We start from the raw sequence: 15,817 nt of genomic DNA, 5'->3' as shown, positions 1-15,817 counted from the left end.
CCTAACATTTTTATTCCCCTTATGCTTTTGGGAACGACAACTGAACCCAAAGGACCGATGAAATCAGTTTGTTATTCCAGCAAGGCGTTATTCGATCTCCCTTACGCTGCGCATAATCACTTACTCCTAATTTACTCCTAGTTCACTCTCCCCTTGCATCTGCAGTCCGATGATGCCTAGCGCATGGCCTGAGGAAGCGTGCAAGCACAGGAAAGCTCACGCCTTGACTAAAACTTGGCTGGTCTTAAAGGTGCCTCTCTTTTGTCCCGCTGCTTCCCAGCGGCCCACCTGAATCCACCTCCCACCTGGCGTAGCCGCTTCCAACCAAGAGGAGGAGCGCGGGACGCTCACGTGCGCTCCGCAAGACCTCGGTTTCGATTCGAGCGGCTTTAATGCGCCCTTCATCCATTGGCCTCCCTTGGAGTGCCGGAGCGCGCCCATTGGCTGTCGCCAAGAGCCGGCTTGGCCCCGCCCCCTCAGGGACTCATTCAAGCCCGGGGCTTCTCCTCCTGCACCTTCCCACCTTCTTTCCACCGAGGTGGTTCGAGCGGGGAAGCAAGGCGAGGTTGCTCGCTCCTTCCCCGGTTCGCTGGAGGTTAGCGATCGGCTTGCTCGATTCGTTCCCCGGTGCCCGCGAAGAACTCATTTGGCTGCTCTCCGAGGAGAACCGGAGTAAGTAACCTGCCTTGCGGAGCGAGCCAGGTGGGCGCTTCCCACCTTTGGCCCGACGACCTCGCTGGGGTTTTGCGCGCGCGCTCTTGTGTTTGCTGGTCCTGCTTCCCCCCTGGTTTATACTCCTCTCGAGCTGTGGCCTCTTGACTTTAGAGTTGAGTTAGACTTAGAGTTGCAAAATGCAGGGGGGAAGCAAGATTTGCGACCGGTGTCCCCTTCAACACCGGCGTAGTTAAGTTCTGGGTGTCAGTTTCCTTGCGCGCTTCTTCAGATGCAGGGCCCGCTTCCACCCGGAATTAAGCTGGGCCTTCAAGATGCCCCTGGACTCGAACTTCGCTCTGAAACGCCGCCAGTGCGTAATTCCGCGCGCGTCCGAAGAAGTATGCCCGCTGATAAGCCAGATTTAAACTTTGGTTGGGCTTTAAGGTGCTCCTGGGGTTTTGGCTTCGTTGTGAAACAACAAACTTTTGGCAAAGTTTAATTCTGGGCAGATTCAAAGGAGTAGCCGTGTTGGTCTGAAGTAGCACACTAAAAAGATTTTTGTTGGTCTTAAAGTTGCTACTGGGCTCTGGTTTAATTCTGGGCGTCAGCTTTCACGTGCACGCGCGCACCTTTAAGACCAACAAAAATATTTGTTGGTCTTAAAAATCTTTGTCGGTCTTAAAGGTGCTACTGGGCTCTGGTTTAATTCTGGGCGTCAGCTTTCACGTGCGCGCGCGCTTCTTCAGACCCAGTTAATGTGCCTGAAGGAGCATGCACGCCTTAGATCCATTGTTGAACTTGGCTGGTCGTCAAGGTGCCCCTAGCCTTAAACTTCGTCCCATTGCGCTCCATGGGAGCCGGAATTAACGAGGTTTCCTTCTCGTGGTCACCTTTAAAGTACCGGCCGGGGCGGGGAAGCTTCGGAGTTTATCCCAAAATCCCCAAAAGAGACTGAACCAAACGGTGTTTCCTGTTCAGCGGTTTGCAAGCAGCAGAGGGAGGCTGACTGGGAAAAGGCCTCGAGGAGTTCTGTGACAGGAGCCGATATGGGGGTTTTTGAGCCGGGGGGGGGGGGGAGAGGGCGTCGCCACAAAATGGCCTCCGCCGGAATCGCAAAATGGCCCCCTTCATTTAGGGCAGGGGTGGTCAAGCTGGGGTCCTCCCGATGTTCATGGACTACAATTCCCATGAGCCCCTGCCAGCATTTGCTGGCAGGGGCTCACGGGAATTGTAGTCCATGAACATCTGGAGGACCACAGCTTGACTACCCCTGATTTAGGAAACGATTTGTGGCCATGCAGAGGCGAAGGCTGCGTTTCCAAGGAGGGACTGGGAAGGCATGCCTAGTTTTTGCTGAGGAAGCCGGTGTAGGGCTTTATGCATTTTTTTCCCTGGGATATCTGGAGCCCGTGGGGCGGGCTCAGAGAGGTTTTCAACATAATCGTCGGCTCATGGGAATTGTAGTCCATGGAGAGTTTGGGCACTCCAGCAATAGAATATCGTGGTTGAGAGTCTGACTTGAGAACTGGAAAGATCCCAATTCAGAATCATGTGGTCATTCCTCAGTGGTGGTAAACGGGCTCACCCTTTCCTTCATTTATTGAAATGGGCCTTAGGATTAATCTGCTTTTAGTGCTGCGCTCTGGAAACGTATGACCCCGAGAAAGACCCAGTTTGACTTTCTCATGACTCTTAACTTTTTCATGAAGCCAAATGCTTTATGTTATTCGTTTGCTGATTGATTGATTGCATTTGTATACCAACTTCCCCTAAGGCTCAGGGAGGTTCACATAGAACTAAACAGAACAATGCATGGAACTCAGTTATTATTTTGAGCTGGGTCAGTATGTATTGGTTCATATGGGCCTCCAGTAAAACAAACAGGTAACCTGCCCAGTCCTACTATGACCGCTCTGCAGTTCTGGCTGTTTTCCATTGGGAAGCCATGAATCCTGAAGAGTTGAACGCATGAAGGTGTCTTCTGGAAGTCACATTCTCTGTCTAGCCTGGCTGTCATTGCCTATGACAGTGGTCCCCAACCACTGGGCTGCGGCTCCCCCCCCCCCCCCGCAGTGAGAAACTTCCCAGGCCGCGAGCAAATTAGCCGATTAGCAGTAGAGCCTCTTGTGGCGCAGAGTGGTAAGGCAGCCGCCTGAAAGCTTTGCTCATGAGGTTGGGAGTTCGATCCCAGCAGCCGGCTCAAGGTTGACTCAGCCTTCCATCCTTCCGAGGTCGGTAAAATGAGTACCCAGCTTGCTGCTGGGGGGTAAATGGTCATGACTGGGGAAGGCACTGGCAAACCACCCCGTATTGAGTCTGCCATGAAAACGCTAGAGGGCGTCACCCCAAGGGTCAGACATGACTCGGTGCTTGCACAGGGGATACCTTTACATTTACCTTTTATGCCAGCAGTGCAAACGCGCATGCGTGGCAGGCTCGCGCATGCACGTTTGCACCCGGTGGGGCCACAAACGTGCATGCGTGGCAGTTTCTTGCGTGCAGCAAGCGCGGGCCTGCTGCGCATGTGCGTTTGCACTCCTGGTGGGGTTGCCGTGCATGCGCGGTGCCCGGATCACCCTCCCCCCCACTGGTCCGCAACTCCAAAAAGGTTGCGGACCACTGGCCTATGAGATTGTCTGTGGTTTTCCAGAGGGTCAGGCAGAGGACTTTTCACTTTTCCTGTCATCCGAGTCATTTAGGTGGAGATGTCAGGGATCGAACCGGAAACCTCGCGCGTGTAAGCTCTTCCACTGAGCCACAGGCCTTCCTGCTGTGATATTCTCTCTGGCTGACTTTCCCTTTCCAGCAGTCCCAGAAGGAAATAAAAGGAAGACCCCATGGCTTCCGAGAGCCCCAGAAAGAGGCTCCGGGAGGAAGTGACTTGCCCCATCTGCTTGGATTATTTTGAGGCGCCGGTGATGTTGCCTTGTGAGCACAGCTTCTGTCGCAAGTGCATCCTGCAGTCGTTGGCCAAATCGCCCACCAGGACCTTGTGCCCGCTGTGTAAAAGGTCGTTTTGCCGAATGGACCTTCAGCTGAACTTCAGAGTGTTCTGCCTCACTCGCCTCATCAAACTCATGAATGACCAGAAAGAGGCGGGAAGGGGAGAAGTCTGCGCCAACCATCAGGAGCCCCTGAAACTCTTCTGCAAGGACAGTCAGGTCCTCATCTGCACCTCGTGCAAGGAGGAGCACCAAGGTCATGACATTGTACCGGCGGAAGAGGCTGTCAAAAAATGCAAGGTATGAACCCTTTACTTAAAAGAGCCTGGACTTTGAAACGGGAGGATGAGCTGTGCACCACACCTAGAATGGCCTGTTTTATTATGACCCTGGTGCTCTGAACGGCAGAACCTCACTGGGGATCCTGGGTCTCAAAGTTTGTGCGCAAACCTAAAAAAAGCACGGGATCCTGGGCCAGAAAACTCTGGCAGCCCCACAGTGCATAGGCTGAGTTGCTGGGAAGGCGCTGGGAATTGGTGATCCCTTGCATTACCCCGCAGGACAAGTTCTTGTGGCATGAAGAAGAGCTGGGTTTTTGTACCCTACCTTTTACTACCCGAAGGAGTCTGAAAGCGGCTTACAGTCGCCTTCCCTTCCTCTCCCCACAACAGACGTCCTGTGAGGGAGGTGCGGCTGAGAGAGCCCTGAGATTACTGAAGAAGAAGAGTTGGTTCTTATATGCCACTTTTCTCTACCCGAAGGAGTCTCAAAGTGGCTTAAAGTTTTCTTCCCTTTCCTCTCCCCACAACAGATGCCTTGTAAGGTAGGTAGGTCTGAGAGAGCTCTGGGAGAACTGTGATTGGTCAAAGGTCACCCAGCTGGCTACGTCTGGGCGAAAAGTGAGGAATGAAACCTAGTTCTCCAGATTAGACAGCTGCTCTTAACCATTACACTAAGCTGGGGATTTATCTTGCTCCCAGACCTAACTGCACTTGAAATTATTTATCCTGAAGAAAAATTGGGCAGCTGCGGATGTTTTTTTGGGGGGGGGGCAGGAGAAATGGCTATCTCTAAGCTTTGATTTTGTCCTATCCCCTCAAAAAAAGAAGCTGAAACAAAAATTTGTTCCATGGTCCAGCTTTGTGTATCTAATGAAATAGAGGCTATGGCATAGTCATAGTTTGTGATGCAGGGCCTTGAGTTACCTGCCTCCAGGATATCCCGGCTTTCAATAGACTTTTGCCCCTTTCATATCTTAAATGAAGAAAAGTTGCTTATGCCCCCTGAATTTACCGGTTTTCCCTGGCCCCCGGGACGTTCGCCTGGCCTCCACCTGGCCCAGGGTCTTTTTGGTCCTGGCCCCAACCTGGTGGAATGAGCTCCCGGAAGAGCTAAAGGCCCTGCCAGAGTGGTCAGCTTTCCACAGGACCTGCAAGACAGAGCTCTTCCGCCAGGTGTATGGTTGAGGCCAGGGCAGAACCTCGGGATTCCAACCAAAGTACCCTTCCCAAGGTCTCCTAGACCTGCACCCATTCTTCTGATTAGCCAGTCCCATCCCACCTTGTTCAGCCTCTGGCTGAACAAGGTGGGATGGGACTGGCTAATCAGAAGAATGGCCTCTTGCTGCCTTACTGTAATTTGGGGGTGGGGGGAAGGGGGTTATGGGGGTTTTATTGTATTTTAACGTTTTATTCTGTGAACCACCGCGGGTCCATAGGAAGAGCAGTGGTATATGAATTGAAAAATAAATAAATCCTCTTTTGGAGGGGTAGTCCTTTTAAAATACTTTGAGGTATCCCAGATGTGTAGCCGCGGTGGTCCAAAGCAGTAGAATGAATTTTGAGTCCAGTGTCGCCTGCAAGGCGAACAATTTAAATTCTGGGCACAAGCTTTTGTACCCAGATTTAAACTTGTTCTTAAAAGGTGCCACTGGACCCCCAATTCCATCTTACAGGGCCCCCGAATGGGATGAAAGCTAGGACAAGAGGAGTGTGCACATGCAGATCTCCTGACTCCTAATTCCTGTACAAAATCTTGCACGCCACGGAAGGATATAAAAATTAACCTCCCTTCCCTATCTTAAGTGTGGATGCACATAAAAATAGATACCAGGAATTAAATTTTGTTGGCCTCTAGGATCACGGCGTCATTCAGCTTCAGACTATACAAATCTGTCCTTATTTTCTATGTTCTTCCAATCTGTTTCAGGACCAAGTGAGCTGCATGCTCTTCCATCCACCTTTAAGCCTGAACTTCTCTTCTCCCCGCCGCCCCCCCCCCCCCATTTGTAACTCTTCAAAGCTGACTTTGATGTGAAATTTGTTTTTCTTTCAGGATCGGATTTCAGCCTCTTTGGTGGAACTGAACAATCGAAAAAGAGATCTGATGGAGGTGTTTACATCCACAGAAGAGAGGTGTGATGATCTCCTTGTACGTATCACTGTTGGTGATGTTCTGAGTATGTTCTATGAATTGTTCCACAAAGTCAGACCTCCCCCTCAGAGAATCTGTTCCTTGGTATTTCCTATCAGTAGTTTGGGAATGGGGTTTTGGGCGACTTGGGAATATGGTAGAAACTTCCTGACTCTTCAATGTAGAGCAGGGGTAGTCAACCTGTGGTCCTCCAGATGTCCATGGACTACAATTCCCATGAGCCCCTGCCAGCAAACGCTGGCAGGGGCTCATGGGAATTGTAGTCCATGGACATCTGGAGGACCACAGGTTGACTACCCCTGGTGTAGAGTATTGTCTCTGTACAGTGTCAGGCCAAACTCTAGGGCACATGTCTGTCTTCTGTCACTGGAACCCCAGTTGTGATCGTTGGCCTGAGAAATCAGCTATATTGGGGAGCGTGGGGATTTGGATGGCAACACTGGGAGAGGAATTGGTTTTATATTCCGCTTTTCGCTGCTTGAAGGAAAAGTGGCTTCCATCGCCTTCCTATCCTCTCCCCCACAACAGTCTTCCTGTTGTTAGGCGAGGCTGAGATAAGCTCCTCTGAGAACTGCTTCTAACAGGACTGTTACCAGCACAAGGTTACCCAGCTGTCTACATGTGGAGGAGCAGGGAATCAGACCTGGCTTACAAGATTTTTTTTAGCGGCTGCTTGTAACCTCTATATCGGCCTTTCTCAACTTTTTTACCACTGGGTAAACCCCAGAATTCAGGCTTTGAAAAACCTTGCAGAATGTCTTTAGGGCAAGCTCAATTCCTCGGGCTAATGGCCTCACAGGGTTGTTGTTAGGATAAAAAAAAGGCAAAAGGAAAGGGATTTAAAAAAAACATGCTTGCAGGGCAAATAAATACTCATTTTATTTATTGTATTTATATACCGCTCTCCCCAAAGGCTCAGGGTGGTTTACATGAAACAAGAAACGATACAGGTAACTCCATTTATAGTAATAACAATAACATTAACCTGATAGCAGCAATAACATTAAAGAATGGTGGGAACTGCAGAGATCATCAGCTCAACTCCTACTGAGGCCCAGTGGGTGGGGTGGATTTGTAGTAGTCGTAGGAGGAGGGAGGCTTGGGGGGCAGTGGGAAGCAGTGGTTTAGGTCGACCTCAATTTTGTGCCTTTGACCTACTGGGGGTCAAGGAAATGAGATGTGGAGGATGCTCTGTACCAGAGCCCCAAACCATTTTGCTTTTGAATGCAAGCTTAAAGTACCTGACGTTTGAGCTGTAGAATTCCGGTGTCTCCCAGTGTCCTCAGTTTGCCCTTGGAACTCACTTGAGTGTATCTTGAGATGCCTCTCTTACTCTTCAGGCCTGTTCAAATATTGCAGCGGATGCTCACGCATTGTGTGTTACGTGCACATGCCAGTTTGTCACAGCCAAGAGCATTCACCCGAACACACTTAGCACATTAATCTTGGTGCCGGTGCCCATTTAAAGTGTCGCTCCCATCACACGATCTGAGAACGCATTGACTATCACATTGCTAATTGTACTCGACGCATGAATTCTGTGTGCGTCCACTGTAACACTGAACTGGGCTTTTTTGTGTTGCTGAGCCTCTCACCTGCTTTTCATCCCATCTTTTCGCTGCAGGAACAGATGGCCAAGCAGCGGGAGAGGATGGAAGCCATGTTCCAAAATCTGTGGCCGTTCCTGGAGAAACAAGAGGATCGTACGCTGGCCCGGATGAAACGCGTCCAGACCCAGATGGAGACGAAGCGGGACCGGCATATGGATCGACTCCGCCAGAGACTCTCCTCTGTGGAAGACCTCATCCAGGAACTGGAAAAGAGGAGGGAGCTGCCTGCCAGCCGGCTCTTGCAGGTGAGAGGATCGGCCGGCTGTCTTGTGTGGAAGCCAGAGGCTGTTTTTCCCCCCTCACTCTGGCCATTAGTGTGCCGAATGTTGTCTTCTCGACCCTCTTCCTGTTGAGAAAGCCCTGAAATATTCTTCAGGCTTCGATAATCTCTGGAGGTCATGTCAGCAGGCTACGCCTCTTTGCCAAACCCTTGGAAGTCACATGTCACCAAAAGTGGCACCATCCAGACCCTCCCACCGGATTTGACATCACTCTGTTGCCCCCTGCTTCCCCAGGGCCAGAAAAGGCCCAGGGACCTATTTCCACTGGGCTGGAGCAGGCATCTGCCCCACTCCATTGCCTCCTTCTCTCCCCCCCCCCCCCGCCCCCCGTCCACAATACATTTAAGTCAGAATGTTAGAACTTTGCTCTCCGGACTCCAGTCGTTATCACATGCCATGAGACCAGTCCAGCAGAGATTTTTATAACCTGGACCCTCCCTTTTCTACCCCCTCCAGGCTCATCTTTGTTCACTGGGGCGGGGTATGTGACATAACAATAGATAGTCATCGCACAATTTTTAAAAAAATTACAAATATATGAAAAATTAACTAACTCCCACCCAATTGGAGAAATGCTTCCAGAGCTGCCAAATAACCCCAGGGTTTCATGAAATCCCTGTTGAGAAAACCAGATCTCCTGGGCAGTGGCTCTCCAGGGGATCAGGCAGAGGGAGACGGCTGCCGTGCCCTTTAACTGTTTTAACACGAGATTCCTCTGTAGACATTTAATAAGTAAGATACATGCCCATGTGCTTTGGGTGCAGCAGGGGAGCAAGAAACCCTCAATATCCTGGATCTGGGTGGGGGATTGCTAGGGTAGACGCTGAACTTGTTTTTTCTTCTTCTCACCCAGGATGTTGGCAGTATACTGAAGAGGTAAGCTAAACCCTCCTTTTTCTCCTTATGGAATGAAAAATTGTGTAGTCTGTAAAGTGTTGCCTTTGTAGTCGGGAGAAGGGAGGTGAGTCTGAGACTGTAGAGCTGCTGTCCTAAAATGTAGTAGTTACCCTTGGGAAGAAGGTCAGACACCTTGTGCTTGATAGGGTGCCGTTTGAAACGACAAGCGTATGGCAAAACAGAAACAAAACAGGAAGTTATTGGACAGTTAGTGACTAGGCTTTTCTAGACTTCGGGCTTAGCTGTGCTCCGAGTTGTGGAAATATGTGCTTTTCCCCCAACTGGGAACGAACACCGGAGGCTTAGTGAGGGCAGTAGGCCAGGCGGTGGCGCTGCTGCAGATTTTTATTCTCTCAGTCTTCAGCAAGGAAGAGAGCAGGTGCTGAAGGATCTGAGGCTGGTTGGCAGCTTCTGGCCTGTTTTTTTATTCAGAGGCTGAAAATACTGAATCTGAGCAGCCTTGAATACTATGCACCGTTTTAATTTTCTTCCAGGGATGGCTTCAGCTTTCTTAAGCAGAGACTTGAGACTCTGGGCTTAAGAGCATTTACTTACCTTTTTTTTTAATGCAACACCCTTCCCCCACTTCTTGGAGTTCCTTTCCCATCCTTCATTTCCTTTGATTGCTTTGAGATTTATTTAAAGTTGTGAGCTAGAGGATTACTCTCTGTGTGCTTCTCCAGGAGTCAGCAGAAGGTGAAGTTGAAGAATCCATCGTGTTTTCTTCCTGCGCTGAAACAGAAAGTCTCGACCTTTGCTGCTACCAGTGCGAATCTGGGGAGGGCCATGCAACAATTTGAAGGTACTGAAGCTTCCTTGGAGGGAATCTCTGATCAAAGAAGTATTCTAAAAATAGAAAAAAAACTGAAGAAGTGAGAAGAGCTGTTTTTTTCTTTCTTTTTTAAAAAATACCTGCTTTTCGCTTCCGAAAGAAGTCCTATCCTAGATACAGGATTACCTTTCTGCTATGCATTGGTAGAAGAGAGAAGAATTGGTTTGTATACCCCACTTTTCACTACCCCAAGGAGTCCCAAAGTAGCTTACATTCGCCTTCCCCTTCCTCTCCCCACATCAGACACCCTGTGAGGTAGGCGGGGCCGAGAGAGTTCACACAGACCTGCTCTGCAAACAGCTCTGTGACTAGCCCAGGGTCACCCAGTTGGCATCATGTGAAGATCTGGGGACTCAAACCCGCTTCTCCAGATTAGACTCAGCCGCTCGTCACCGTGACACCTCACTGGCTCCGAAGTCAGACGAGCCTGAAAAGTGGGGATTTCGTTTCCACCTAGCTTGCCACTCCTTGTGGTTTTGTTTGAAAATGGTTCACAGAATACAAATACAAACATGTCAAAGTACTGACTTCACCATAAGTATAGTAGGAGGCAGATCACTGTGGAAACCAGCATATGGCAAGAAACCTGTGGCAGTGGCCAAGGAAGAGGATGACCGGATGATGGACTAATGAGTCAGATCAGGACCTGGGGTGGAGTCCTCCAATTCCAAGGCTTCCGAATCATATTTGGGCCTGTTGAACCCGCAGCTGAACCCTGTGCTGTCAAAGGAGGCAAGGGAGAACTGTGTGTACAGTTGTGTTCTCCTAGATGTAAAGGACGGGTGTGTGTGTTGATACAATAGAGCAGCCTTTCTCAACTTTTACAGTTGAGAAACCCCTGAAAAAAGTCTTCAGGCTTTCGAGAAGCCCCCAAAGTAGTGTGACCCTGCAGAGTATGGTGGGGAAGTATTGCTGTTTACCCCCCTCCTCCAGGCCCATTGTCAGCCATTTTGGGTGCGGGGGCAGGCTGACATGACCATATATGCTAATATCACCTGATAAATCTTTAAAAGTATATTAAAAATTAACTCCCCATCTGTTCAGGATTCCCTTCCAGGGCTGTCCAGAAACCCTGATTAAGAGGCCTGCAAGAGAACAGCCAAGTTCTTTCACTTTGCCCTGGTGCCTGATTCTGCCCTGTCACTTGCCTTACCATACCACACTATTACCCTCACAGGATGTTCAACTAAATTCCAAAACGTTCCTTTGTTGGAACCAGATTGGAAGCTGGTTTGGGAATGGTGTCACCCCCCCCACACACACCCTGTGGTTTCCTTTCCTGACTGCCCTTATCTGTCGATCCTCAAGGTTCGTTCATCTATGATCTCTCCCATTTGCTTCCACAGAGTCAGCGTCCACCTGCTACTAGTTGCAGAAAGGTAAACACATGGGAGAACAGAGAAGGGGGACAGTAGGTGGGGGGGGGGTTCTCACGGGCATCTACTAATTTGTGTGTCTGTTTGGGACAGCAGTTGGGTAAAGTACAGAATTCCATCTGGGAAGGGTAGACAGAATAGCCTGCAAGTACAAGCTTAAGTCCTTTCATGCTGTTTTTTTAAAAAAACTTAATCTAGCTAGGAACTCAGTAATTTTAAGTGTCGCTCCATAATGTAGCTCCGTCTATATATTTGTACCCTGCCACTCTGATGCATCCACCATTAAGATGTTCAGGTTCGTTTTAACTAATTATGGAGAGAAATCCAAATTATCCTCAGTGCCAGAGAATTCTTTCAAAATGCCGTTTTAATAGCTGCAGCTTTAAAAAGGGGTGGCACTGTGTCATGTCTGAAATCCAGCATCCATACTAAAACACGCTGGGTACAGGTTTTTATACAGTCTGAATAACCCGCTCAAATAAAGTCACCATCTAATTCAGGGATAGTCAACCTGTGGTCCTCCAGATGTTCATGGACTACAATTCCCATGAGCCCCTGCCAGCGTTTGATGGCAGGGGCTCATGGGAATTATAGTCCATGAACATCTGGAGGACCACAGGTTGGACCACCCCTGATCTAATTAACCATATTTATCCAGTCAGTGCATGGCTTGCTTATCACTTTAGCCTTGCCCTTCTTTAAGCACCTGGTGGGAGGGGGGGTGCCTTCCCTATCCAGAGCACCTCCCAGGGACTTCCCCCCCCCCAGGCAAGCTGCCAAGGCACCTTACAGGTACCTTAATCTGTACAAAGTTCACTCTCTATTTCTAATGGCAGGAGGGAAAGCCCCAATGGTCACTAATCTTTTCTCCCCTCTCATTTACAGCTTGAAATAACTTTGGACAGTGCTGATGTTGAGCTCCTATTATGAATGGACTACAAAACTGTGATTCTGACTAACCCACAGCAGGTTCTGCCCAACCCCTGCAGAGATTAGTTTACCAGTCATGTACTCAGCTGTTGTTCACCTGCTATAGATACACTGTTGGGAAGTGTAGGGGGGTGGAGCCATCTGGTCTATGGGCGTGTCCGCACTAGGTCAGTCATAGAGCAGCGATTCTCAGCCTGGGGGTCCTGACCCCCAGTGGGGTTGATCCCACCCTTTCAGGCAACGCAAAGGGGGAAGGGGTTGAGAACTACTGGCAGCGTTGACGGTAACCCAAAGGGGGTCGTAGGGTTGCATGCACACTGGTGATCATGGAAGGCTGAGGTGGCCAGCAGCGCAGAGGGGAGAGGCCACTCCTCCCCACCCCTCCCCACTGCTGGTTTACTCTGCCTTCTATGATCACCAGGGCGCGCGCAACCCTACGACCCCCTTTGGGCCACCATGGTGGTGGGGGTTGTAGTGGCAGGAGGGTAGAGAACTGCTGTCGTAGAGGGACACAATTTGTAGAACTTGCTTGCTTTTTCAAAGCAGTCTTTTCCTGGGTGTCTGAAAACTGCAGGCAGTTTTCTATTTATGTTTGGGGATGGTTCTTTCAGCTGTATTGCCTTACTCTATAAGGTTCCTTTGTACTGACCGAGGCGGAAGGTAAATGAAAATTGGGCGCATATGTCCACAGCTGCACTAAGGGAGGCCAAGTAGCAGTCTGTATGGACAGGGATATCAGTGTGGGAGTTACCCAGCACCTTCAGGAAATCAAGGAACCGTGAGGACTTTTGGGGAACAGGAGGTTCTGCTGGAAGCGATGAGAAAATTCCCTTAATATGGTCTCTGCCTTCACAATAGCCTTTTGGCTGAAGCTGTGTTTACAAATCCCAGGCATTGATATGGTTTATCCTCTGGATCAGGGATCCTCAAGCTGTAGTCCTCCATATGTTCATGGACTACAATTCCCAGGAGCCCCTGCCAGCATTTGCTGGCAGGGGGCTCATGGGAATTGTAGTCCATGAACATCTGGAGGACCACAGGTTGAGGATCCCTGCTCTGGATAGGAAGGGTTCCTCCCTCTTGACATGCCATCTCTGTGTATTTGTCGGTGAACAGAAATGTTCACACTCAGAAGCATTTATATAGTTCTTCCCCCAAATGAAATCTTTTGATGCATAGTAAGGTTTGTTTATTTTGTGATTGAAACTCATTTCCTACTGCAAACAGTTATATGGCTTCTTCCCTGCGTGGTGAGCTTGATGAAGAGTAAATTTATTTGATCTTATTTATTTACTTAATTGGATTTATAGGCTGCTGCTTCTGGACAGCCAGCTTGTGGCATCAAACAACGCAGTTTAAAATACATTAAAATATGATTACAAACAGTATAACGAGACTAAAACAACTCCCACCCCCCAGACACATCCCCCCTGACTACTTCCCAAGTTATGTCCTTCCTATGCCCCCAAAAGAGCCTTGTGTTCCACCACCTCCAACTGGGTGCGGATCCCTGGTCCCAAAGAAGCACGGCGGATCTCAACAAGGGCCAGAGCCTTTTCGGTCCTGACCCCACCTGGTGGAACGAGCTCCCTGAGGAGATCAGGGCCCTGCCTGAACTTCCACATTTCCGCAGGGCCTGCGAAAGGGAGCCCTTCCACCAGGCATTCGCTTGAGGCCGACCCGACTGAGAACATCTGCTGGGCCCCCCTCAGACTCCCTTCCATGACTGAACAAATTCGATCTCCCCAGTGTTGTTGTTATTTATGTTGTGTTATAAATTGTGACTTGATTGTTATGCTGTATTGAAACTGTATGTTATAGATTAAATTATTATAATGTTCCGTGTACAAATTTCATAATGTTCCATGTAAACCGCCCAGAGCTGTAAAGAATGGACAGTATAAAAATCCAAATAAATAAATAAATAAAATAAATATGCGTTAGAGGAATTTCCAAGATCTTTCTTTTGGCCGGGCCTCAATTGAATGCCTGGCGGAAGAGCTCTGTCTTACAAGCCCCGTGGAACTGTTAGCTCCTTTAGGGTCCGTAGCTCTTCTGGGAGTTCATTCCACCAGGTAGGGGCCAGGCCCCAAAAGCCCCTGTCCCAGGTTGAGGCCAGGCAAATCTCATGCAGGGAAGACCAACTTATTAGAATTCACAAAGCTAAGCGACCCACAAGGGGCATAAGGGGTGGGACAGTTAATTATCAGTTAATAGTATTAATGTTATGGTTATCAATATGTTATGGATTGTTTCTTGTATTGTTTTCTATGTTTCATATAAACCGCCCTGAGCCTCCGGGAGGGTGGTATATAAGTTTAATTAATTACTTGGAGAGGAAGGTTACGTGGAGGAAAATCACTAGCCAGGGTTGCACATTGAGCTTCATGGCCAAATTGGACTGGCTTTCACCAAGCTCAGTATGGCCCCTTAAACCCAGCACCTTGCTCTCTGTCATGAACTTGTCTTAAGGAGAAAGATGGACTCGTTAGTTCAGTGGAAGTCAAGACAGAATATTTTCTTCTCTAAGTAGGATTGAACCTGCCTGCCTTGAGTGGAACATGGAGTCATGTCAAGGTTTTCTTTCAGACACACGGTAACCAGATGAAGTCACAAGAGTTGTACATCCTTGAGTCGGTTTATTTGGTTATACGGTCTTAGACCAGGGCACAAAAGATTAAAAAACATATACAGAGTTGTACCTATAAATAAAATCTAGCACTGTTACAGCCGTGTGTTAAATTAATGAGTTTTTAAAAATAGTTAAAAATAAACCTGGCACCTGCAATCTGAAGTGATGACTACTCAGAAATGGTTGATGGCAGCCTTTTTCAATTTTTTTTTACTATTGAGAAACTCTGAAACTTTCTCCAGGCTTCAAGAAACCCCAGAAGTGGCAGGATCATGCAGAATATGGTTGGGAAGCAGAGCTGTGGACACGCCCACCTGGGGCTCCTCCCCTTCTCACCCCCTCCAGGCCCATCATTGACCATTGGGTGACGGATGGGCTGGTTGATATCACCTGATGAATATTTAATAATTTAAATAACTATATGTGTATTTTGCAACAACGGTCTCCTTGTGACAACATAAGAATTCAACAGACATTCTGCCCATCTTTTTCGTAACGAACATCCAGCATATTCACGTGGTCACTGCGTTTCCGGTGATGAGGGAGATGTGAGTATTTTGCATGGTCATTTTTGAATACTGTTTTGCAAATGGGGGCTCATCTCAAGTAACTACCTCAACTCAGGCTGGATTGATGACAATTAGGGTTGCCAGCCTTCTCCCTCCTCCCCTTGGGGAGGTAGAATTTGGAAATTGGTGGAGTAGGGAAGGACAAGGACCTTAGTGGGTTACGATACTGCAGAATCCACCCTTCAACTGGTGTAGACCCATCAGCTGTATAGCAAGCTCCAAGGCGGCACGGAGGAGACCAGTGCCATGTTGCCACGACTCTGGTCGCCGCCACACCACAAGCCCTACAGCAGGACCACTGCCACCCCTGCTGTAGGGGTCGCGGAGTGGCAGCGGTTGAGAACTGCTGTCCAGAACCAATATAAACAAAAGGAGTGACAATGGACAATCAGGGCTGATCCTGTGTAGAGTTGGACTAGATGGCCTGAATGGCCCCTTCCAACTCTATAATTCTAGGATTCTATAACCCTGTCTAGTTCCTTTGTGAATCTCACATGGTTTACTAAGATCTCTATTAACAATTATTGGGGCGGACTGAAGTAGAAATGGGTTTCACACATTTTTATACATTTTTCTCCACAAAGTTCATGACTTCTAGAACCTTAAAAAGGATAGTCCAGCCCAGCTTCTCAAACACTTTCTCAGCATCTAAGAAAATCAT

The 15,817-nt window shown here is 48.8% G+C and overlaps 1 protein-coding gene across 5 annotated transcripts; it reads left to right on the top strand.

Moving 5' to 3' along the window:
- Positions 1-520: 520 nt before the first annotated feature.
- LOC143834378 (zinc finger protein RFP-like) lies at positions 521-14,654 on the top strand. Of its 5 annotated transcripts, XM_077331186.1 has the most exons (8): positions 521-672; positions 3,461-3,896; positions 5,931-6,026; positions 7,654-7,884; positions 8,774-8,796; positions 9,501-9,619; positions 10,996-11,028; positions 11,911-14,654. In XM_077331186.1, the coding sequence occupies exons 2-7, from the start codon at positions 3,492-3,494 to the stop codon at positions 11,016-11,018; spliced, it is 897 nt and encodes a 298-aa protein (XP_077187301.1). In that variant the 5' UTR covers positions 521-672; positions 3,461-3,491; the 3' UTR covers positions 11,019-11,028; positions 11,911-14,654. The 5 variants fall into 5 exon arrangements, 4 of the variants coding, with proteins under 4 accessions (XP_077187301.1, XP_077187302.1, XP_077187300.1 ...); XR_013229764.1 differs by having other exon boundaries at positions 9,501-11,028; XM_077331187.1 differs by lacking the exon at positions 10,996-11,028.
- Positions 14,655-15,817: the final 1,163 nt, after the last annotated feature.

Source organism: Paroedura picta, chromosome 3, assembly GCF_049243985.1.
Source record: "Paroedura picta isolate Pp20150507F chromosome 3, Ppicta_v3.0, whole genome shotgun sequence".
NCBI classification, from domain to species: Eukaryota; Metazoa; Chordata; class Lepidosauria; order Squamata; family Gekkonidae; genus Paroedura; species Paroedura picta.
This window is presented reverse-complemented; position numbering and strand designations above follow the sequence as displayed.